The sequence below is a fragment of the Lonchura striata genome, chromosome 33, assembly GCF_050655825.1.
Source record: "Lonchura striata isolate lonStrDom1 chromosome 33, ASM5065582v1, whole genome shotgun sequence".
NCBI lineage: Eukaryota > Metazoa > Chordata > Aves > Passeriformes > Estrildidae > Lonchura > Lonchura striata.
Genome location: NC_140735.1, coordinates 4443630 through 4467574, shown reverse-complemented (window position 1 = coordinate 4467574; position 23945 = coordinate 4443630). Strand labels below are relative to the sequence as shown.

The 23945-nt window shown below is 48.5% G+C and overlaps 1 protein-coding gene across 1 annotated transcript; it reads right to left on the bottom strand.

The window, feature by feature from the left end:
• Positions 1 to 19808: 19808 nt before the first annotated feature.
• Positions 19809 to 22202, bottom strand: LOC146764519 (uncharacterized). The gene has a single exon (XM_085564566.1). The coding sequence runs from the start codon at positions 22161 to 22163 to the stop codon at positions 21033 to 21035; it is 1131 nt and encodes a 376-aa protein (XP_085420692.1). The 5' UTR covers positions 22164 to 22202; the 3' UTR covers positions 19809 to 21032.
• Positions 22203 to 23945: the final 1743 nt, after the last annotated feature.

Sequence of the window (23945 nt, the reverse complement as noted above, 5' to 3'; positions counted from 1 at the left end):
TTCCCTGTGAGGGGCTGCACTTTGCTTCTCTGTGAAATTGCATATTTTATGATTGGCTTTTCGCAAATGTTACAATGAATATTATATGTGTAATGTTAGAAAGTTATGCTGTATTAATTTCTTACATAGTGAGTTAAATGTAGTTTTAGGTTACAACATAATGTTAAAATAGAAACTCTGTGATGTAGGATTTGTTAAAAGCTCAAGCAGGAAGATGAGATAATCAAGAAACTCCTCACACAGAGATGTCAGCGAAGGGGGCCCATAAAAAGTCACAGCCTCCTTATCAGAAAAGACAAACATTCTTCTGCCTTCTCTCCATCTTTGTGGAACCAACAGGATTAAGGAGAAGAAGTTGACAAAAAGCAGAAATGTTCTTAATTTGCAAGGAATTTATGCATCATGGATGAGATATATGAATATGCAACAGGCTGTTGCTTGTAACATTATTCCTTTGTTCACAAGGCATGCTTTTCGTGATTTAGTGTCTGAGAGCACCCAGACATCCATAATTCTTTGCTTTTTATTGTCTTGTAATTGTCCTAACTCTAAACTTTATTACTGTAATTGTATTATTATTATTTTATAACCATTTTATTAGTATTAAACTTTTAAAATTTTAAAAACGAAGTGGATTGTCATTTTTCACATTCTCCCTCGCCCTCCGTGAGGAGGCTGCAGGGGCTGCAGATTTATGGCATTTGTCCTTGCTGCCCCTCACATCCCCCTGCCCCACAAACAGCCCCGAGCCACCCGTCAGGGACGGGCCCTGCTGTGCCAGGCTGGGCTCAGGGCTTGGCCTTTCTGCTTCCCCCAGCCAGCCCAGGCCTTGCTCAGCATTGCAGTTCCCTGCTCTGAGCCTTGGGCTCCCTGCAGTCCTGGCCTCCAGGATCTGCTCTCTCCAGTGCCTGGGGAGCCTTTGGCAGTCCCTGCCCTCACTGGGGACCAGGGATGATCCAAAGGACTTGGAGTTTTGCTTCTGACTCCTTCAGCAGCTTTTTCATCCTTCTCTCAGTGCCTGAGGCTCCTGGACCCAGCCCCACATCCACCCTGGACATCCATAAAATACAGAAAGCCCTCAGGAGCTCTTTGTCTTCCTTCCATTGTCTTCAAGTCTCCAGGGATTGTGCAGTTTGCAGTTCTGTTCAGGAGGGAAACTTCAAAATCCACCTCCTGATTTTTTTTTTTTTAATCACATGAATATTCTTTTCTTTTTCTGTTCAGAGAAGAGTTGATAGAATCATTTCCCAGGTGATCTTGATGCTCAATGGCTCCTTAGGAGGGCTGGGCATGGAGAAGAATGAGCTCCTTGAGGGCTGACCCTGTTTGGACAAGCTGCTCCTCACTCCCAGCCTCACCATGTCTGACAGGGCCTGCTTGGGACTGACAGCCCAAAGCATTAAAAAATTGTGCATTTTTCTTTATAAATAAAGGTTAATTAATAAATACAGTTATAATTATTTTTTCTTATGTATAATAATAATATTCTGTATCTTTAACACGTAATTTTTAAAATTTATACAAAAAATGTATATGTTTTAGGAAACAAAAAATTTTTTGGTCATGGGTTCTAAGTATCACGATTCCCTTCATTAATTCATTGACCACTTTCAGGTATTGATTTTGCCCTCTGCGCTATAACTCCTGTTTTTAAGCTTTTTGTCGTTTTTTGTATTATTTTCTCAGACAGGGTAAAAGGGGCCACTTTGGGGTCCATGGAGACATTTCTGGGGCACATTTGGGGCAGTTTTGTGTCTGGGGAGGGAATTCAGAGAGAACTTGAGGGTCTGGAGGACACCTGGGGGAGCCGGGCGGGCGCTTAGAGGGGCACTCAGGGATTCTGAAGGGCAGTTCGGGGTCCGGGGGAGCACTCGGGGGTCCAGGGGGGCCCTGGAGGTCAGGGAGGGGAATTTGGGGCCCTTCGGGGTCCGGGGGAGACCAGGGGGGCTCGGGCGGGGCTCGCTGGGCGCGGGGGCTGACGGGAGTTGTAGGCGCGGGTACAATGGAGTGTAACGGGACCGCGGAGCATCACGGGAGTTCCAGGCTCGGTGACAGCGGCTCTCGGTGGGGCGCGGGGCATGACGGGAGATGAAGTCACGGTTGGAACAGCGCTGGGCGTGCGCCGCGGAGCATGGTGGGAGCTGTAGTCCCGGAAGTGCCTCGGACGCGGTGTTGCGGACCGGGAATGCACTCGGGGGACACTTTTGCGTCCGAGCCACGACGTGAGGTCCTCGGGGGCTCTGGAGCACTCGGGGGGAGCTTGGGGAGATTTAACCGGGTTCCTTAGAGCGCAGGGCGCAGCAGGAATTTTAGGCGCGGAACTGTGTTCTGAGGGGCTCTGGGGCCGCGGGGGATGAGAGGAGAGGAATTCCCAGAAGTGGCTGTACCGGGCATCTGTGGGGCTGGGAGCACTCAGGGGATCCGAGGACGCTTTTGGGGGGTCCCGAATGGAGGAGCACTTGGTGATCCCGGAGGGTCTGGGGGGCACTTACGGGACAAATGGGGGCGGTACCGGGGTTCTGTGGAGCGCGGGGCATGACGGGCGTTGTAGTCCCGGCCCCAATGAGGCTCTATTGGCTTGCTGGGCATGATGGGAGATGTAGGCAAAAGGAAAGATGGCGCTGACTGTAGGCACCGCCCCCAAAGCCACGATCCCTGTCGCTGATTGGTTGGATGCTGTGATGGGCGGGAGCCTCGGTCAATGGGAGGGGACGGGAACAGCTGAACCCCTCCAGTCCCTCCCAGTACAGCCCAGTACAGTCCCAGTGCCCCTCCAGTCCCTCCCAGTACAGCCCAGTTCATCCCCAGTACAGCCCAGTACAGCACCAGTGCCCCTCCAGGCCCTCCCAGCACAGCCCAGTCCCTCCCAATACACCTGAGTTCATTCCCAGGCCCTCCCAGTTCCTCCCAATGTCATCCACAATATGCCCCAGTGTTGCCCAGTCTTCCCCACAATGTTCCCTGTTTGTCCCAGTATCCCCCAGTTTCACTCCCAGTTTCACTCCCAGTTTCACACCCAGTATGTACTAGTGTGTCCCAGTGTACCCCCACAGTCCATCCCAGTCCATCCAGATTCCCCCTCAGCATTCCTCATGTTCCCAGGCTGTCCCAGATCCCCACAGTATCACTCCCAGTATGTCCCAGTGTCTCCCACAGCATTCCCAGTGTTCCCCAGTATGTCCCAGTCCTCCCCAGTGTTTCCAAGGACAGTTTAATTTCTCTGGATTGCTGTGGCAGCCAAACCCAGCAGTGGGGTCAGTGCAGTGCCCATGGCCACAGCTCCTTGCAGTGCCCAGTGCAGCTGGGGCTGATGATCCACCCTCACAGCTGGTCGAGGGCTGGTCTGGATGGTTTTGGTGGCACCTTGGGCTGGCACACACCTAAGGAGGGTGTCTTTTTCATAGGGAAACTCAGGAGTTTTAGATTGCTCCAAACATAGAAAAAGGGAAAGCCCCTCTTAGGCTAGGTGCAGCCAGCTCTGCAGGCACAGCAGGTCCCAGGTGAGTGAGGACAGACAGGATGGGCTGGGGCAATGTGGAGCAAGGTTGTCCACGCTGGGCCAGAGCTCAGGGCACAGCTTCTCTGAGCAGGCCAGAGCTCCTGAGGGGAGACTCTGGCTCAATATCAATCACAGAATGCTGCAATCACCTCTGATCTAAAGAGAAATGTAATAAAATACACCCTTTAAAATAGGAATGTGTATTTCTTACAAGCACTTAGAAATCTTTCTCCACAACTGGAATAGGAAAATTTTAATGACCCTCTCAGGGCTTTGGTGTTGTTTACATCAGACTCAGTCCCTGAATGTGTCTTCAAAAAACTTCTCAAGAACTCAAAATTAAAACTTCAGAACTTCTTGAAGTTTTAATAGGTCCCACTGAGGGACAGGACTGAGAAAATGTCCCCAGGTTCCAGTCAGAGCAGAACACTGGAGGCAGTGATGACAGCTGGGACAGGCAAGGGAAAGGTATCTCTGGTGCTGAGCAAACCTGGATGTGTTTCAGGAATGCAAAGGGCCCAAGCCTGAGCCCCAGCCCCTGGCAAGGCAGATCCTGTCCCTCCCTCATTGCTCAGGGCTCTTCCCGGGATGGGCACTGGGTTGTGGGGATGTGCAATGCCAAGGGCAGGACCATGGGGCGGCCCCTGCCAGGCTGCTGAGCAGGGACAAGGAGGCACTGAGGCCCCAGGGCTGCAAGGGTCCCATGTCCCCTCGTGGCCTCAGGCCCAGGGCCAGCAGCCATGGCCAAAGGGCTGCACAGGTTGGCTCTGTCAGGGCCTTGCAGCTGCTGCACATCCCTGAGCCCTCTGCAGCCCAGGCTGTCCCACGGTGTCCCTGCCCTGCGCCTCTGTCCCTGCAGGCTGTTGTAACCTCTGGCTGCCCCACCTCGCTGGCCCCTTCCTTTGCTGGCAGCTCTGCCTCCTGCTGCCCCTGCCTGGCCACACAAAGCCTTGGGCTGATACCGAAAACGGTTAATTCCATTTTTACCCTGCCTGTGACCATTCAGCACAGGAACAAGGCATGCAGGGGCTGCTTTCCCAGCAGGGATAGCTGGAAGAGAAGAAGAAGACATCTGGCTCAAGGGTGCAGTGACAGAGAAAACAAGGACTGAATCTGGGAACTTGGGGTGGGTTTAATGGAAATGGGTACATCGTAATTGGCATTTAGGAACTGTATGGAAGCAACACACTGGTAAAATTACATGTCTGCATCAGATCAGGAGTTATCCCTCATTAGGCCTCAGGCCTGAATAAATTATACCCTCTGAAATAGCAAATTAGTGTTAAGGAGCCTCATTCTGATATTTCTGAGATTTGGTGACAGTGGGACCTCACAGAACCCAGGAGTCACCTGTGACACTGCCCAAACTCATGGAACAAAGGGTCCATGGTGACACAGCAGAACCCCATGGAACCAAAATCCATTTTGGCACATTGCGGCCACATTGAACCAGTGGTCCATTGTGATAGCGCAGATCCAAGGAGATCATTGTGACACTGAGAAACCTCTGGGAACCAAGGGGACACTCTGACACAGCAAGGCCTCGTGGAACCAAGGGTCCCTTGTTAAACTGTGTGGCCTCATGGAACCATGAGCCATTGTGACACAGCGTGGCCACATGGAGCCAAGGGGCCACTGTGACACTGCAGATCCAGGGAGACCATTGTGACTGAGGAACCTCATGGAACCAAGAGTCCATTGTTCCACTGTGGGGCTCTGTGGAACCAAGGGGAGCACAGTGACATTGCGTGGCCTCATGGAACAATGGAGACTATCCTGACACTTTGGGACACACTGGGACCAAGGGACCATTAGAGCATGGCAGGCCCTCATGGAATCAAGGGGACTACAGTGAACATGGTGGGTGTCCATGGAATGAAGGGTCCATTCTGACTCCGTGGGACAAAGGATGCCATTGTGACACTCTGGGGCATCATGGAACCAAAGGTGCCTTGTGACGCAGCAGGGCCTCATGGAACCATGGAGGCCATTTTGACACTTTGAGACCTGTGAAACCAAAGGGCCACTGCGGCACTTCAGGGCCCCATGGAACCAAGGGGCTATTGTGACACTACAAGGCCTCATGGAAGCAAGGGGCCATTGTGACACCATGGGGACATGGCAGGCCAAGGGGCACTTGTCACACTGTGTGGCACCATGGAACCAAGGAGTCCATTGTGACACTCCAGGGCCTCATGGAACTCAGGAACCATGGAACAGTGCAGGACTCCATGGAACCAAAGGTCCATTGGGACATTGCGGGGCCCATTGGAAGCCTGGAGGCCATCGTGACACCTTGAGGCCTTGTTGAATCAAGGGGCTCTGCAGGGCCTCATGGAACCAAGGAGACCCTTCTGACATTGTGAGTCCCCATGGAACCAAGGGTCCATTGTGATACTGCGGCACCAAGGAGACCCTTGTGACATTGCAAGGCCTGATGGAAGCAAGGGACCATTGTGACACTATGGAGCCCCATGGAAACAAGAGGCCAGTGTGACACATCTGGGCCTCATGGAACCAAGGATCCAATATGACACCACCATTGTGACACTGCAGGGCCCCGTGGAAACAAGGGGCCGGTGTGACATTGCAGTGCCACATGGAAACAAGAGGCCAGTGTGACAAAGCTGCCAGGACAGACAGACAGGCATGGCCTTGGCCCCTGGTGGCTGCGGTTCATCAGCCTCGGAAACACTGGGGCTCCTTGGTTTCTTCCTGTGGATAGCATTGTGACATGGTGGGGACCCCATTGATCCAAGGGACCACTGTGACACTGTGGGGCCTCGTGGCACCAAGGAAATCACTGTGGCACTGCTGGGCCACATGGTCCCAAGGGGCCAGTGTGAAGCAGCAGGGCTTGGTGGTACCAAGAGGTCATCACAGGTATTTAAGGGGCTCGTGGAACCAAAGGGCCATTGTGATCCTGCGGGGCATTGTGGATCTGTGGAGAGCATTGTGGCATTGCAAGGCCCCATGGCATCATGGAGACCATTGTGACACTTTGGGCCCATTGGAGCCAAAGGGCCATTGTGACCCTGCAGGGCCTCATGGAAGCGCAGGGCCATTGAGACATTGAGAAGCAAGGAGAACATTGAGACATTACAGGGCCTGGTGGAACCAAGGGAACATGGAATGGGTCTGGCCGGTTGGGCCTCCCAGGGACCACCTGACAGGTCCGGCTGATCTTGGAATGCCTAGGGCTGCCTCTCATCAGCCCCTGGAGACCTGGAGCTTTGTGCCTTCCTTCCTACTAAAATGAACCATCCATCTTTCCAGGTGCCCATGGCCAAAATCGATACTCCTCCTGAAAAATCCCTATATGCAAGGGTTCTCCCAGACAAAAGTTGCCAGGACAGAGAGCTCTGGCTGGCCTTGGCCTCTGGTGGTCACCTCTTATCTCAAGGAAGCCCTGAAGAAAGTATTTGAACAGGTTTGACCACTGAGACATCAATGAGTCTCTCTCCCTCTGAAAAACTCAGATGCTCTTCTGATCGTATGTGTCTTTTCTTTCCAATAGTGTGTTATGCATGAAATATTATTTTCAGCTAAAAAATAGTATTCTTCTTACTTTACCAGTGTTTTCAGACACAAAACAGCTCATCTACATATGGATCCGGGTCACCTGTACAAGCAAAGACAATGAAGAATGCAGCAGGAATGATTTGTCTCTGCTCCCATCTGTCACGTCTCTGGAGCTGGAGGTGCAGCCCCAGACCTTGGGAGGGCTCAAGGGCTCACCAGCTCAGCTCCCACACAGAGAACTTGCCGACCATGTTCTGCTGGCCTTGGCCCCTGCCCGCTCAGCCAGGCTGAGATGGACACTGATGGTTTCTGTGCCAGGTTCTCCCAGCCCAGCCCAGCTCCCTGCCAGCTCTGCCAGCTGCCCTGAGCTCTGGGCAGCACCAAGGGCCTCTCCCCAGCACAGCCCAGCCGGCTCTGGCCCCACAGCTCTGCTCAGCCCAGGCTGCTCTGGGCACTGCCCCACGGCCTCAGCCCCTGCCAAGGGCACAGCAGCAGCTGCAGCTCAGCCAGGACTCAGCCCCACCATGGGGGAAGGGGCTTGGCCAAGGCCAAAGGAGCTCCCTGGGTGTCCTGCTCCCCTCTGCCTGAGGTGCTGAGAGCTCTGCAGCCCCTCCTGCCATCCCATCTGCCCAGGCCAGCACAAGAGCCCCGGCCCTGGGGCCCTCCAGAGCTGCTCCTGCTCCAGGCCCAGGGCCCATCCCAAAGCTGGGGTGGCCCCAAAGCTGAGCCCATTTCTGCTCATTGCTGCTCTGATGGGGATGGATCCTCAGCACCTTGGAGGTTGGTGATGAACTTTACTACTCCAGAGGCTTCTTCTTTCTTGAGCTCTTCAGTGTAGAAATTCAGTGACAAAGTCTCATTCATATTTCTTCCAAACACCCAAACAAGATAAGCCCATGGGAATAATTCAAGTCTTCAATTCTTCAGTGGTTAATTAGACAGATTGCAGAAGTGTATTCAAAGTCAATCCACTATATTGAAAACAGTGCAGAGGGAATTGTTTTGTCCTCTTTACTTTTCCTATTTATAGATTGATATCATCAATCCTCAGTTGATATGGATCCCCAGCATCTCCTAATCCATTTTTAGTAGGTGTGAAAATCAAGACCCCTTGTTGCAGACAATCTGAAGAGGGTCCCACAGAGAGCCATCTGGAGTAATGACACCCAAACCAATATGGCTTGATGTCATCCTCCTTTATTGTCTAATTTTTTCATGTTTTATGCCTTTATCGCCTTACATAATACAATAGCAAATTAACATTCATTGGTTAACGTAATAAATGTAATCATATTATGTTAATCAATGAATATTTATTTGCTATTGCCACTTATTGATTGGCTGTTATTCTACAAGCATCTGATCAGGTTATAGTACATGACAGTTTTCATATACTACTCAGCACCCAGCATTGGCTATTGTGTTTGTGCAAGGCCTATTGTCTTTCCAAGGGTGTCCTAAGTACTTTAAAGTAACTAAAGTAACTCTGTAATATGCAGGCCAGGGTTGTCCAGCTCCTGCAAAGGAACAGCATCAAGGATAGCACGTCCTTGTTCCACGAGAAATTCCTCAACACGCTGTGGATCCAAGGATCCTTTGTGATCCTCCAGATCCTCATGGAACCAAAGGTGCATTGAGGCACAGTTGGGCCTTGTTGCAAGCAAAGAAACCTCTGTAAAATGCAGGGTAACTCACAGAACCAAGGAGTCCATTGTTAGAGGAAAAACCTATGGAACCAAGGGTCCATGGTGACAAAGTGGGGCCTCATGGAAACAAGGGGTCACTGAGACACTGTGGGACTGCATGGTAGGAATTGTCCATTATGACAATGTGGATCCACAGAGACCGTGGTGACACGAAGGAACCTCATGGATCCAAAGGGCCATTGTGATGCTGAAGAACTTCATGGAACCCAGGGTCCATTGTGACACAGTGGGCCCACATTGGAACAGAGGAACCATTGCTGACAGTACAGAAACTCATGGAACCAAGGGACATGGACTCATGGGACCATTGTGACACAGCAGGGCCACATGGAACCAAGGAGACCAGTGACGTTTAGGAAGCTCATGGAACCAAGCGTCCATTGTGACACTGCAGAAACAAGGAGACCATGGCTGACACTATGGAAGCTCATGGAACCAAGCAGCCATTGTGATACTGCAAGGTGTCGTTGAACCGGGGAGACCATTGTGACCCTAGAAAACCCGATGGCACTAAGGGTTAATTGTGACACAGCAGGGTCCCATGGAACCAGTTGTCCATTGTGACAATGCAGATCCGAGGAGACCATGGTGACACTACGGAAGCTCATGGAACCATGGGTCCATTGTGACAAAGCAAGGCCTCATGGAACCAAGTAGATCATTGTGATATCATGGAATCTCATGGAACCAAGGATCCATTGTTAGAATCCAGAGCCACGGAGACCATTGTGACACCATAGAACCTAGTGGACCCCAGTAGATCATTGTGACATCATGGAATCTCATGGAACCAGGGTTCCATTGTTACAGTCCAGAACCAAGGACACCATTGTGACATCGTGGAACCTTGTGGAACCAAGGGTCCATTGTTACAGACCAGAACAAAAGAGAATTGTGATATCGTGGAACACTGTAGAAGCAAGGGTTCATTGTTATACTCCAGAGCCATGGAGACCACTGTTGTGGCGCGGCATGCGCTCCTCTCGCCGCGGCACTCCGAGCCGTGCCAGGCTGGGTGGTGAGGGAAGAGAACGGGCGGCCGCTTCCCCCTGCAAGCTCTGCAGTCTCAGTTCGTGGCGCGCGGGGACAGACGAAGGCGACACGGGACTTGGGGGTGAACAGGATGGTTTTATTCAGCAAGCCCCAAGACCCCCTCGGGGGCGGGAGCAGAGGTTTTATACAGAACTCAGGAGGACGGGTGTAGGAACAGTAACCAATAAGGGAATAGCAGGGGAGGAGTTTAGGGCAGAACTAACAAATCACAAACTTATCAGGGGAAACAGGGGAGTGGAATAGTACAAATGGATCAATAGAGTGTTGAGCCTCACTAAATAGACAGGGAATGGTCTGGAAGCTGAGGAGGGGGCTAGGATGAATGACAGGGAAGGTTCCAGGGAAAGGGGCAGGGAAAGGGAGGATTGGCAACTTGGAGATGAGGGGGTTAGGGGAGAGCTAGGGAAGACTGACACTGGGGAGAGGAGGAGATTAGGGATGGGGGGGGGAAACAGATATTAAACAAATATCAAATTAAAGACACACCACCGCAGACCACTGTGGCATTAGGAAACTCATGGAACCAAGGGTCTCCATAGTTACAGTCCAGACCCAAAGAGACCATTGTGACAACGTGGAACCTCGTGGAACCAAGGGTCTGTTGTTACAGTCCAGAACCATGGAGACCATTGTGACATCATGGAACCTCGTGGAACCAGGGTTCCATTGTTACAGTCCAGAACCAAGGAGACCATTGTGACATCGTGGAACCTTGTGGAACCAAAGGTCCATTGTTACAGACCAGAACAAAAGAGAATTGTGATAACGTGGAACACTGTAGAAGCAAGGGTTCATTGTTATACTCCAGAGCCATGGAGACCACTGTGGCATTAGGAAACTCATGGAACCAAGGGTCTCCATAGTTACAGTCCAGACCCAAAGAGACCATTGTGACAACGTGGAACCTCGTGGAACCAAGGCTCTCTTGTTACAGTCCAGAACCATGGAGACCATTGTGACATCATGGAACCTCGTGGAACCACAGGTCCATTGTTACAGTCTGGATCAAGGAGATCATTGTGACATCATGGAATCTCATGGAACCAGGGTTCCATTGTTACAGTCTGGAACCAAGGAGACCATTGTGACATCATGGAACCTTGTGGAACCAAGGGTCTCCAGAATCAGAGACACCATTGTGACCGCACAGAACCTCACAGAACCAAGATTCCATTGCTATGCAGTGGGGCTTCATGGAACCAAGGAACCACTGTGACATAGCAGGGCCTCATGGAACCAATGGTCCATAGAGATACTGCGTATCCAAGGAGACCATAGTGATGCTGTGGTGTGGAAAAAATGACAGGAGACAAGTCCATTCTATAATGTCAACAAGTCTCAGTTTATTCCAAGCACGCATGTACAGTTATACCTGTTAAAATGAAGCTCATGCATATTGCAAAACTTAGGCTCATCATTGGTGTATCAAAAACAGGTCAACCCTGCCTTTGAGGCTTTCTAAGCTTGCTTTGTTTTCCCTTACACTTATCCTTTTGCTGACCATTCTACTGTTGGGAACCAGCTTACCCAAGGACATAAGATATTGTTGCTACATCTGCTATTGCTGCACTACGCAATTTTCAGCTACTGCTTCACTAACTGCACATAGTCATGTCCTCTCTCACAAAGCCATTCAGCCACAAAACTCTCCACATTTCCCCTGTTTTTGTTTTGGACCGTTAAGTTACTTGTCCACATCTTTTGAATCATGCGTTCTACCAACCTCTGAAGACAGCTAAACAGGCAGGTCAAAATCAGCAAGAGTAGTAAAACAACAATCAAGATTTGCACTGCATACATAATAGAAGTTCTTAGCCATGGACCGATCCCTAAGCTTTTAAGCCATTCTTCTATCCCTAGACCATCTTCCTTTTTTAATTGATGAAGGCCCTGTTGTAGTTCTTTAATCTTAGCATGTATTGATACAGAATGATCAGAGAGATTCATGCAACACATTCCTTCAAATTCCTCACATCCATGTCCCTGAGCTAACAACAAAAAATCAATGGCTGCTCTGTTCTGTAGTACAGCATGATTTACACTTTGTACATCCATAGCAAGCATAGCTAAAACCTCTGATGTTTTGTTAAGTTCATCTTTAGCCCAGCATCCCAATTTTTCAGCTAACACCATAGCCTTTCTGGCAGCTCCTCCTGGTAACACTGTTGCCACTATTACCTGTTTCAATGTACTCCAAAATTGAGGTTTTCCAACCTGATCACATTGTAAATCGTGCATATCACACTTTTTCCTCGTCTTCCCTAGCCTGTCCCATTGCATTAGGAAGGATATATTAGGATGGAACAGCTCTAGTTTTCCTAGGTAACAGGGTCCCCCTTGTGGTTTTACTGGTATTCCATTCCAAGCTCTATCTCCACAGATCAAAAACACATCCTTTGGCAACCTTAAGGGTTTGGTTATCTTGGAACCATCACAGTTAGAATATAACTGTGATGCTATCCTATCTGAGTCCAGTGAAGAGTCCAGAGAAGCCCATTTGTCTCTTGGGTTATTTAAATTCTGCAAATCCAATGGAACAAAGCTAAACCATCCTCCTGTTGAAACATTCCCTAAACTAGCATTAGCACTTCCAAAGAGATCTAATTCCTCTGGTGGAGATTGCAATGTTTCTTTAAGTGACAGTACCAACAAACATTGCCTATAGCCATCTTTTTGAGCTTCTGTGTAACCAATATTCTTGTCTGGCCCTTTCACATTTGCAAAATTCTTGCAAAGTGTTTGATTCCTTATCAACCTACAAAATTCCTCTGGTCTCCAGACAGGAACACCTGTTAGGCAGGTAAGTGTTGAGGCGCGGCATGCGCTCCTCGCCGCGGCACTCCGAGCCGTGCCAGGCTGGGCGGTGAGGGAAGAGAACGGGCGGCCGCTTTCCCCCGCAAGCTCTGCAGTTTCAGTTCGTGGCGCGCAGGGACAGACGAAGGCGACACGGGACTTGGGGGGGAACGAGATGGTTTTATTCCATGAGCCCCAAGACCCCGGCGGGCGGGGGGGCAAAGGTTTTATACAGAACTCAGGAGGACGGGTGTAGGAACAGTAACCAATGAGGGAATAGCAGGGGAGGAGTTTAGGGCAGAACTAACATCTGGAAGCTGAGGAGGGGGCTAGAATGAATGACAGGGAAGGTTCTAGGGAAAGGGGCAGGGAAAGGGAGGATTGGGGGGGGGGGAAACAGATATTAAACAAATATCAAATGAAAGAAAAACACACCACCGCATCTCCCTCTTTTTCTTTACAAAAAGAAGGAGAATTTTGTGGTTTAAGCAAATTAATAAAACATGCAAATAATATAAAATCATATGATAACATTGTAAATTACTTAAAGGACATGAAAGACACATTATTGCATTTATAGGGCAGGAAGAGTAGTAACAGCTTAAATTAGACACAAGACTGCACAAAACTTGCTGTTTTGCTGTTCTGAGTAACAATTTAAAATAATGTAAATAATGTAAATAATTGAAATAGAATGAAATAATTGACAGAAATTAAACTAAAAAATTTAATTAGAATGATTAAAATTATAACTATCTAATTTGAATAAAATAATTAAATGGAATTATTGGAATTAAATATAATAAAAGATCAACTAAATATAACTAATAAATTTTTAAATTTCGCAGCAATGCAGCAAGCCTGAAGCGATATAGTAGCTGAGTGATTCCTGTAGCAATAATGGTTAAACACAGCCTTTAAGTTAAAAAATATCAGAAAAGACTGAATTAATTATAATTATAACAAAACAACTTAATATAAAATCAAATTGTAACATTACATATTATTAAAAAAACATAAATTGAAAGACATTAAAAAATGATAAACTAATTGTGATTATAACATATGAAACATATAAAAACTTCATCTGGAGTATATAAAATTGTCTTAAATGAGAGTCCAAATTAAGGGTACAAAGCACAGCAGGATTTGTGACTTCATCTGATTTAGAATTTGCTGCGTCGCGGCGTTTGCGATGTTCAGCTTCTTAAATTCTTAAAGCAGAGTCAGCGGATAACGGCGCTTGTTTTAAAGCAGAGTCAGCGGATAGCGATGTGGTTTGTTCAATTTGAATGTCCGTTTGAGAGGTGGGCATAATATCTTGAGTAATAATTAACTGGGATGATTTTTTTTTTTTCTATAAAATATAACTCAACAAACAGATTATTCAAAAATAATCAAAAGCAAAAAGAGGAATTCGTAGTTAAATAAAAAGGAGTATTGGGTAGGGTACATTAAGGAATAGGATAGGGGAATCAGACAATCACTTAATTAGTGATTGCCATGATTAACAGGGGGTATCGGTAAGGGGTGGACCGGGGCGCCGCCATTTCAGGGGGAAGACAAAATGACGGATCCTCAGTCCCGGGTTTCGGCTCCATTTCCTCGGGAGAAGATCCCTCCCGACCCTCCCCCCGGAGGACGAGCCCGAAGAAGGATGGGGAATATCCAACCCCGCCTCCCCCAACAGGGACTAGCCTCGTGCAGGGACGGTGCAGGGCTATTGGGGGAGAGATGGGACTGGCGGGAAACCAGGGGCGGAAAAGAAGGGTCAAGGCGGGAAATGGGTCCCGAGCGGCGTGGCCAGCGCCATCTTGAGAGGGGTGCCGGGCACACTGCACTTGGCCTGAGCAGTGTCCGGCAGGGCACTTGGGGCGGCTCGGCCACAGCCATCCCCAAGGGAGGATAGGAAAGGGTTTTAGGAAAGTCCGAGGGGATGGGGGCATAGGGAGCTTCACAGAAGCAAAAAGGGGAAATTTATAGGAGGGGTGGGGGGCCGCCCGACGCAGCTGGATGTCGGCGCAATGCGTGGGTGTAAAGGGCCCCTTTTAACAACTCTCCTATAGCTAACGTGTCGTCTTCTTAGCTGATCCCTACTGGTGTCTTTTCTACCCCCTCCGTCCAGCCCAGAATGGGGAGGGGAGGATAGAGAAGACAACTTTTTCGAGGAGAAGAAAAAGCGATCTAATCTAGGTCCCCACAGAAGACTAGGCGAAGGATAGCACTCAGTGCTAGCTTCTCCCAGAAAAAGAAAACCCACCCGCTTGCCAGGGACATGCACGGCTACAGCCCCAGTCTGGGCGCAGACGGGGGTTAAAACGCGAGAAAAAAAAAGTGACAGACCCAGCCGCCCGTCGGGGCGACCCCCACCCCGTGTAGCCTACCTTACCTTGCAGGCTCGGACGGAGATGGCTTGAATCTTCTCCTCGACTCGATGGAAAAGTCGCGCTAAAAACTGGGGATGTTCCTTCTCTTTCGGTTTGGCCCTTCCGGAAGCCTGGGTGTTCCCGTTAAACCAAGACTCGTCCCCGAAGCCTTGGTTTCGGCCACTATCAGCCTCCGGTGGTCTCGCTGCAGATGCTGACCGAGGAATGAACCTCTTCTCGGTCAGCCCCTCTTCAGGCTCCCCCGAGCCGCTGCCAAAACCGCCCTCTGTGTTCTCGGGTAAGTCTGCCCGCCAAAAAGCTCTGCAGCCCGGCTGCCCGTGCAGCGCGGCTGCTCCCGGGCGGGAAGATGGCGAGAACAAAGAGGTCCCGGAGCCTCAATCTTTTTCGCTCGGCGCTCAGCTCCTCATAGCATCAGGCAGAGCTTTTACGGCCGTAGATGTTCCTCTTCCTTCCTTCTTCTTCTGTGAGGCGGGCGCCCCCACAAATTTGCCCGTTTTTTTTACAAGACGAAGGAGGGAACCATCCTCTCGCTACCATATGTTGAGGCGCGGCATGCGCTCCTCGCCGCGGCACTCCGAGCCGTGCCAGGCTGGGCGGTGAGGGAAGAGAACGGGCGGCCGCTTTCCCCCGCAAGCTCTGCAGTTTCAGTTCGTGGCGCGCAGGGACAGACGAAGGCGACACGGGACTTGGGGGGGAACGAGATGGTTTTATTCCATGAGCCCCAAGACCCCGGCGGGCGGGGGGGCAAAGGTTTTATACAGAACTCAGGAGGACGGGTGTAGGAACAGTAACCAATGAGGGAATAGCAGGGGAGGAGTTTAGGGCAGAACTAACATCTGGAAGCTGAGGAGGGGGCTAGAATGAATGACAGGGAAGGTTCTAGGGAAAGGGGCAGGGAAAGGGAGGATTGGGGGGGGGGGAAACAGATATTAAACAAATATCAAATGAAAGAAAAACACACCACCGCAGGTAAGAAATGGATTTGTCACTCCTCCCAAGCTAAGACATAACGAACTTTGATTAGTCATGTTAGCCAAGGTTACCCAAATATTTTCTCTGGGCTGATTAAATTGTATTAGTCCACAACAAAGATTAGTCAAAAGAACAAGATAGATTATCCACCTTATCACCCCCATGATTTCTTCTGCTTGAATTTTAATGTCTGAACATATTTAATAAGCTTATCTAATTCTATGTCTGTATTTCCTACTACTGGTTTTCCTAAATAAGATCTTATAGATACCTTCACTTGCTTTTGACACCTTGTTGATAAAATTTTTGAATCTGCCTGCCTAATTAACCTATCACAAGTGTGTTCTGCTTCCCACCTATAAAAAGCTAATATCTTTTGTTCTGGCGCTTCAAATAACTATAAAGTTATAGCAATTCCTAAGCCTGTGTCTCGAATTAAATCTCTCTGCCAAGAATCTCCTAGTTTTCGAAAATCACAATGTTTACACCAAAAATGTAGTTTTAAGAATACTTGATTTTCCCAGTATGTTTTTCCACAACCCCCACAAACAAAAGCAATCCAACTGTTACAATTAAAATTCCCACAACTAAGACACTCAAGATTCTTTGCTCCCGGAATATGAACAGTCTGTAAAGCCTCAATAGCTGTAACAATTGCCGTAAAAGTTGATTCTGAAGGCAAAAGTTGATCAATCACTGGGGAAAGTCCTCTTATCTCTTGAAGAATAGGTCCCACTGTGCGAATCAGCTTCTCTTCAATCCTCCTCTGGTCCTGATCCGTCAGGCGAGCTAAGAGACGACTCATCCAGAGCTGGTTTGGTCCACTTTGCTGGCACCCAGAGTGAACCTGTAGGGGTGGAAACACAAAGATATCCCCTTCCCCAATATAGGACCTTTGCTGGGTTCTGCCAAATACCTGTTTTAGGGTCCCTATACGTGACCCATACTTCTTTGTCCTTTTTGCTCATTTCTTTTTGTCCATAATGTACCATTACAAGTGGTGCCTCTGAATCCCCAAATATACACAAATGATTAAGAACAAAGAGCACCTTCATTAATCTTTCCTGGACGTCTCCAATCTCCCTATGTTTTTTCAAGTATCTATTCAAAGTTCCATTTGCCCTTTCTACAATTGCTTGTCCAGTGGGAGAATGTGCTATTCCTGTAATGTGCTTAATTCCCCATTATTTTAAAAACTTATCCACCCTGCCACTAATGTATGCAGGACCATTGTCTGTCTTGATCTGCTTTGGCACTCCCATTACTGCAAAGCAACTACATAAATGCCTTATAACATGTAATGCTTTTTCTCCAGCTTGAGCTGTTGCCCAGATGTATTTACTATATGTATCTATAGTAACAAGAACATATTTCAGGCGACCAAAACTATTTACATGAGTAACATCCATCTGCCAGAGTTCATTAGATGAAAGACCTCGTGGGTTAACTCCCCATCCCATGCCATGACCCCCATTATGATGACTAAAGATAGGACAAGCTCTCACTATAGCAGTGGCATCTGCATGGGATATTCCAAACTCCCGTTGTAACCCTTTTGCATTCTGATGAAACATAGAATGTGCCTCCCTAGCAAGCCTTTGCCCTGATAAAGGAGAAGTTTGAGTCACTGTGACGAGCTTATCTGCTCGAGCATTAGCCTCTCCCAAGCCAATTTCCCATTTGTGACTTCTTACATGTATGACAGCATAAGGATGTTCTCGAATTTTTACTGCTTTTTGAAGTTGTATGAACAGTTCAAATAGTCTCTGATTTCGTACTTCCTTGATAGCAGCGTCCTCTATTCTTTCCACAACACCAACTACATACAAGGAATCTGTAACAATATTCAAAGGCCCCTTCAGGACTGTTAAAGCCCATACCACAGCTGCTAACTCCAAGGTCTGAAGGGTATCTGAGTCATTTGCAGTAAGAATTTCATGATTCCAGACTCCCTGCTCCTGCCATGTAATTGCTGATGTTCTTGACCTTTTCCCTGCATCTGTGTATGCCGTTATTGCACCAGGAATCGGCTCCTTTTCTCGCTGTGGCCGAACCATCCAACTCAATTTTCCAATCCACTGTAATGGAGGATTTTTGATACTTTCAGTTATGACAGCACCTCCTACTCCTAGCAGAGCTTCCTGCAGTTCTTCACTATTGACCAAATACCATTGTAAAGAGTCCTTTTTCATAGGAAGCTGTATTAGTTCAGGCTCTCGCCCATCAACCTGCAAAATTCTCTCACAATCCTGTTTTACCAAAGCTGCTAACAGTTCATTTTTTTGAACTAAAGTCTTTGTTTGCTGAAGTGGAGGGGATATCCATTCTAACACCCTGATCTCCCCCGTTTTTGTTTCTAGCTGGGTTAAAGCCCCCAGCAAATGTTTTTCACCACACCATATAGTGAGATTAAGCAGGATTCCCAGTATTCGTCGATGTACGCGACCCTGAACCACACAGTCTGTAATTTGCTGAAGAATTTTTTTCTGCTGAGGATTAAGGGTCACTGGTGCTGTTGGGTCTGTGCCCTTCAATAAGGGTCGAAGAGAATCCAACAGTTCATTTGGAAGGCCCACTATAGGTTTAAGCCATTGTAAATCACCTAGTAATTTCTGAGCATTATTTAAAGTAACAATCTGTGTTTTCAGTTCTAATTTCTGAGGCGTAACCAAGCTTTGAGACAATGTCCATCCCAGGTATTTCCAAGGAGGAGTTAACTGTATTTTCTCTGGGGCCACAATGAGCTTAAAACATCCCAGCAAATTTTGTACATGCTTAACCCGTTGACTCGTAAATGACTTAGGTTGAGCAATCAAAATATCATCCATATAGTGATAAATAATAGCTTGCGGCCACTGTTGCCTCAATAGTTGTAATGCAGAATCTACGTAAGGTTGACATAAAGTAGGGCTGTTACGCGTGCCCTGAGCCAAAACCGTCCATTCAAATCTTTGATCTGGACCTTCTCTGTTCAGAGCTGGCAAGGTAAATGCAAAGCGCTTTGTATCCCTGTCATGCAACGCTATTGTAAAAAAGCAATCCTTGAGATCTATTATCAATAGAGGCCATCCTTCAGGTAACATTGCTGGATTAGGCAGACCTGGCTGTAGTGCACCCATTGGCTCCATCTGTTCATTAACTTCTCGCAAGTCATGTAGCAAACAATATTTCCCTGACTTTTTCTTTATCACAAAGATAGGGGTATTCCAAGGACTCGTAGACAATTTCAGATATCCTTGTTGATATTGTTCAGTGACCAGGGCATGAGCATTGAGCATGTTTCAGACTTTCCCTTTTCAAAGGCCATTGCTTTACCCATGTAGGCTCATCACTTTTCCAAATTATGGGAATCGGGAAAGTCCAAGCAATGGCTATTATCCCAAAGGGTGCTCATTTGTCAGGACAACCCCTAGCTGTGCCAAAATGTCTCACCCAATTAGGCATTGCACCGTGGGTGGCAACTGAACAATAGAAAATATTGCCTTTATGACTTTGCCATCTATCGAGACAGTAAGAGGCAGCGAGCGACTTGCAAGGGTTAAACCTCCAACCCCTGCTACTGCCGTAGCAGCTGGCTGTAAGGGCCAATGTGAAGGCCAACACTGTGGTGTAATAATACTTGAATCCGCCCCCATATCCAACAAACCTGTATGTTGCAGAGGATAGATAGATATGATTGTTATCTTAGCTAGCCGAATGTCACTTCTACCCTTGGATGAATCCTGGAGTGAAATGGACTGTTCCATCCCACCCTGCAAAAGACTGTGGCTCATCCCACACTCCTGTACCTGCCCCTGAAGCATCGGATTCTGTAACCCCATTGGCCCATGCCTTGTCCCAGCCCACCTAGGAGCCCCTGAAAAGGGGGCTCCGAGCGGCCGTGCGGCCTCTTGGACTTCCTCCCTCCTCCCCTCTTGGACTCCCTCCCTCCCTGGGGCTTCCCCTCTCCTAAACCCTCCGTTTCTCTCTCCCCTCCCCCGTCCTCCTAAGCCCAGCCACGTGCTACGCCTGAGAGCACGAGGCTTGGGCATTCCTGAATCTTTGAATAAACCTCTCTCCCCAAGAGCAAGCTTCAGAGATCTCTGCCTCTCTACACCCCAACCGTGCTGAGGAGCCTACTCATCCCACACCTGTAAGCATGCATTTTTGTCCCTTATACTCGAACAAAACCTCTTTTCTTGGCCTGTCGTTCAGATCCAAAGTTAATAGTCAGGCCTCCTGTAGATCCAAATCCATCTCCCCCACGGCTCACAGCCTTCCGTGAGGATACAGCCTTAGTAACTTGCTCCAGAGGAACCAATTGAGCAATCCTTTGTCCTATATTAATCTGAATAGGAGGAAATGGAGTATGAACCATAATCATGATTTCACCAGTATAGTCTGCATCAATGTCACCAGGCAGCACAAATAATCCAAACATAGAGGTCGACCATCTTCCCAATAACAAAGCTCCCTTTGTCCTGCCCTCGATTATAACAGGTCCATTAACTCCAGTGGGGACCTTCTGCGGCTGAGGTGTCATTAAAGTCACTTCTACTGCGGCTGCCAAGTCCATCCTGAGGCTCTCTCTTGTGGCTGGATGCAAGGTGTCACTGTTGGAAAAGCTGGAGCAGCTATTTGTGTCGGAGCGCGGCTGCTCTTGTTCGCGCTGTTTCGGGCATTTCCCGGTCTCCTCTTACAGGCAGCAATGTTATGAGTATCCGATTTGCACTTAGGACACCATACTCCAGCAGCAGAGCACTCTCGCCGAACGTGTCCTGTCCCTCCACATCGGAAACATCTCATACGGCTGCCGTAAATATTTCCCTGGGTTGCTACTGATGCTTGGAGGGGTGCAAGAGCAGCTAACACCTGTGTCTGTGAAGCTTTTGCCTGCTCTTTTAACCCCTCCCCCAGCTCTTTAATAGCCTCAACTAAAAATGTCTGCTGCCCCGTTGGTATAGTAGCCATCCTCTCTAATGTATCTTCTATAGTCCAATTAGCTCCTAATGTGTTTAGCACACTTCTTGTAGAAGCATTACAATTTTGCAAAGCACACTGCTTCAACAATGACCCACGCATAAACTCAGGCACTCCAGCTCTTTCTATTGCTGCCGCTGCCTAATCAATAAACGCTCCAAAAGTCTCATCCCTTCCTTGTTTAATTCCCATATACGCTGGCAAACCTCCCGGGTCTTTCACCTTATCTATAGCCCTTCGAGCTAGTCTCATTGCCTCTCGACACTTCTCAGGTCCTAGCATAGCTTGTGCCTCAGTGTGAAAATATGGTCCTAAGCCCATCAATTCATCTACAGTTACTCCATGAAGAGGATCTCCAGGCTGCCTTTGTATAGCTACAGCTTCATTAACCTCTGCCTGCCAGTGTGCACCAAACAAAAGCCTCTGATGTGGCGAGAAAATAATCTTAGCAAGACTTCTACGATCTCCTGGCAGTAATATATTAGTACTCCAAACATAATCCAATATCTGCCTAGCTGGTTCACTAGTAACTCCAAATTGACTCACTGTGGCTCGCAATTGTGACAACAACTTCCAATCTAACAGTGTAATCTGAGCTGTTAGCCCTCCACCTGCCTGCTGCTGAAAAATTACAGGACAAGCTAGTTCCGCTGCTAGCTCCAAAGCCTGCCCATCTCCTTTGTCCAGCTCCTCTCTTGCCAGAGTTGCCCAAGCTTCCCTCTGTTCCCTGGCCAGAGCCTCCGTTAGGTCAGACTCTGTCCTAGGGATCAGCTTACTGACAGACAAACCTCGACAAACCGACGATCTCTGTTCTGGGGGGGCTGGAGGAGCCGTGGGCTCACAATGTGACTCTGTTTCCGTGTCCTCAGACACAGGTCGCAATGGAGGTAACTCCACTGTAGATACAGCAGGTGGCATGGAAACACCAGGCAACCAATCCTCCCCGCTATAACCTCTATTTTTCTCTAGTGCAGAAGTTCTCTGTTCAGCAGCTTTCTTTTCTGCCTGATGTTGCAATAACTCATTGTGAACTACCTTCCACCACTTTCCCAACTTTTTAGCTGTCTTATCATCATCTAAAACTTCCTCCCACAGTTTATCCCCGAACTTACGCCACTCAGACAACTCATGTACTGTATGAGTATTTACAAAGAACCACTTAGAATACCCATATGTTAATAACCCTGGCAGATCTTTATGCAAATCAATGCCTTTAATCTGCCTTCTCTGCAAGAATGCTGTAAATAAATCATATGCTGCTTGCCTCTCCATACCTGTATTGTCAGCATTGTTGCAGCCCTCTGAGGTCGTCGGCAGCACGTATCAGCCAGGCTTGCCTCTGCAGTCACCTGGGGCACGGTGCACTCTATTTCATTTCAGCACTTTTGCCGTCCTGGCTGCATCAGGACCCGAACCCTTTTTCGTCACTCCAGCGTGGCGTCTATCACGTCGATCGGGTCACCATTTTTGTGGAAAAAATGACTGGAGACAAGTCCATTCTATAACGTCAACAAGTCTCAGTTTATTCCAAGCACGCATGTACAGTTATACCTGTTATAATGAAGCTCATGCATATTGCAAAACTTAGGCTCATCATTGGTGTATCAAAACCAGGTCAACCCCGCCTTTGAGGCTTTCTAAGCTTGCTTTGTTTTCCCTTACACTTATCCTTTTGCTGACCATTCTACTGTTGGGAACCAGCTTACCCAAGGACATAAGATATTGTTGCTACATCTGCTATTGCTGCACTACACAACTTTCAGCTACTGCTTCACTAACTGCACGTAGTCATGTCCTTTCTCACGAAGCCATTCATCCACAAAACTCTCCACACTGCACCAATGGTGGTGGGTTGTTTTCACTTCAGAACCAATGGATTTGGTCTTTGCAGAGCTCTGTATAAAAGAGCAGTGCATTTTGAATTAACCGGAGTTTACTCTCAACAGCCTTCTGAGTCAGAGCCTCTTAATTCCCGTCCTGCCTCAACAGTGACAAAGACCCTTCATGGCTGACAATCAATCACGCTTTGTCCCTACCCCCTCCCCACCATTTCCCTCATCCACCCCCTGGCACTCAGAGCAGCTGAGGAATGGAGTCACATCCAGGGGTGTCCCCAGGGATCAGGGCTGGGGCCAGGTCAGTGAAATCTCTTTATTGCTGATCTCTACAAGGCCATCGAGGGCACCCTCAGTCAGTTCCAGGTGAGCCCAGGCTGGGTGGAGTGTGGCTGTGCTGGAGGGCAGGAAGCTCTGCAGAGGGATCTGGACAGGCTGGACCCATGGGCCCAGGACAGTGGGATGAGGTTCACCAAGGCCAAGGGCCAGGTCCTGCCCTGGGCTCACAACCACCCCAAATCCCTGGCTGTGCCCTGCCCCTGATCCCTACAGCCTGTCCTGTTTCCTTCATCCCTGCATTTCCAGGGACTTTCTGGGACAAGGGAGCTCTGCTCTGGGGATGGAGGGAGCTCCAAGTACCACCACTGGAGTGGGAACCACAACTCATCAGGTTTGTGTCCTTTGGGAGTCAGGAACTGGTGAGACTCAAAGGCACAGAAAGTTTCTCTTCATGGCCAACAGACCATGGTAGAACAGGACACAAATTAATAACAATCATGCTCTTCCCTGAGCTATGTGCAACATCCCAGCAGCATCTGATAAGTCCACCATCCACAAGTGATTTCCATACTAAAACTGATTTTAGACTTACATGGTTCTCTGATAGATATAAACACAGTTAAGTTCTTGCATCAGGATGCTCATCCTGGAGTGGGGGCAAAAGAGCTCAAACAATTCCTGATTTGCAAAGCTGTCAGTGGTGGATGAAGAAGGGAGGTCAGGCTGGTTTTGGTGTTGAGGAAATGCTGAAACCAACCTGACTCATTTAATCTTCTCCTGGCCTGGCTGATCTCCCCTCTTTCCCCTTCCACCCATTGGCTTTTGTCTCCCACCAGGCCCCTGGTGAAGAGCCTGGCTCTGTGTTCTCCATCCCCTCCTCACTGGCACTGCCAGGCAGGGATGAGGAGCCTCTCAGCCTTCCCTGCTCCGGGCTGGACAA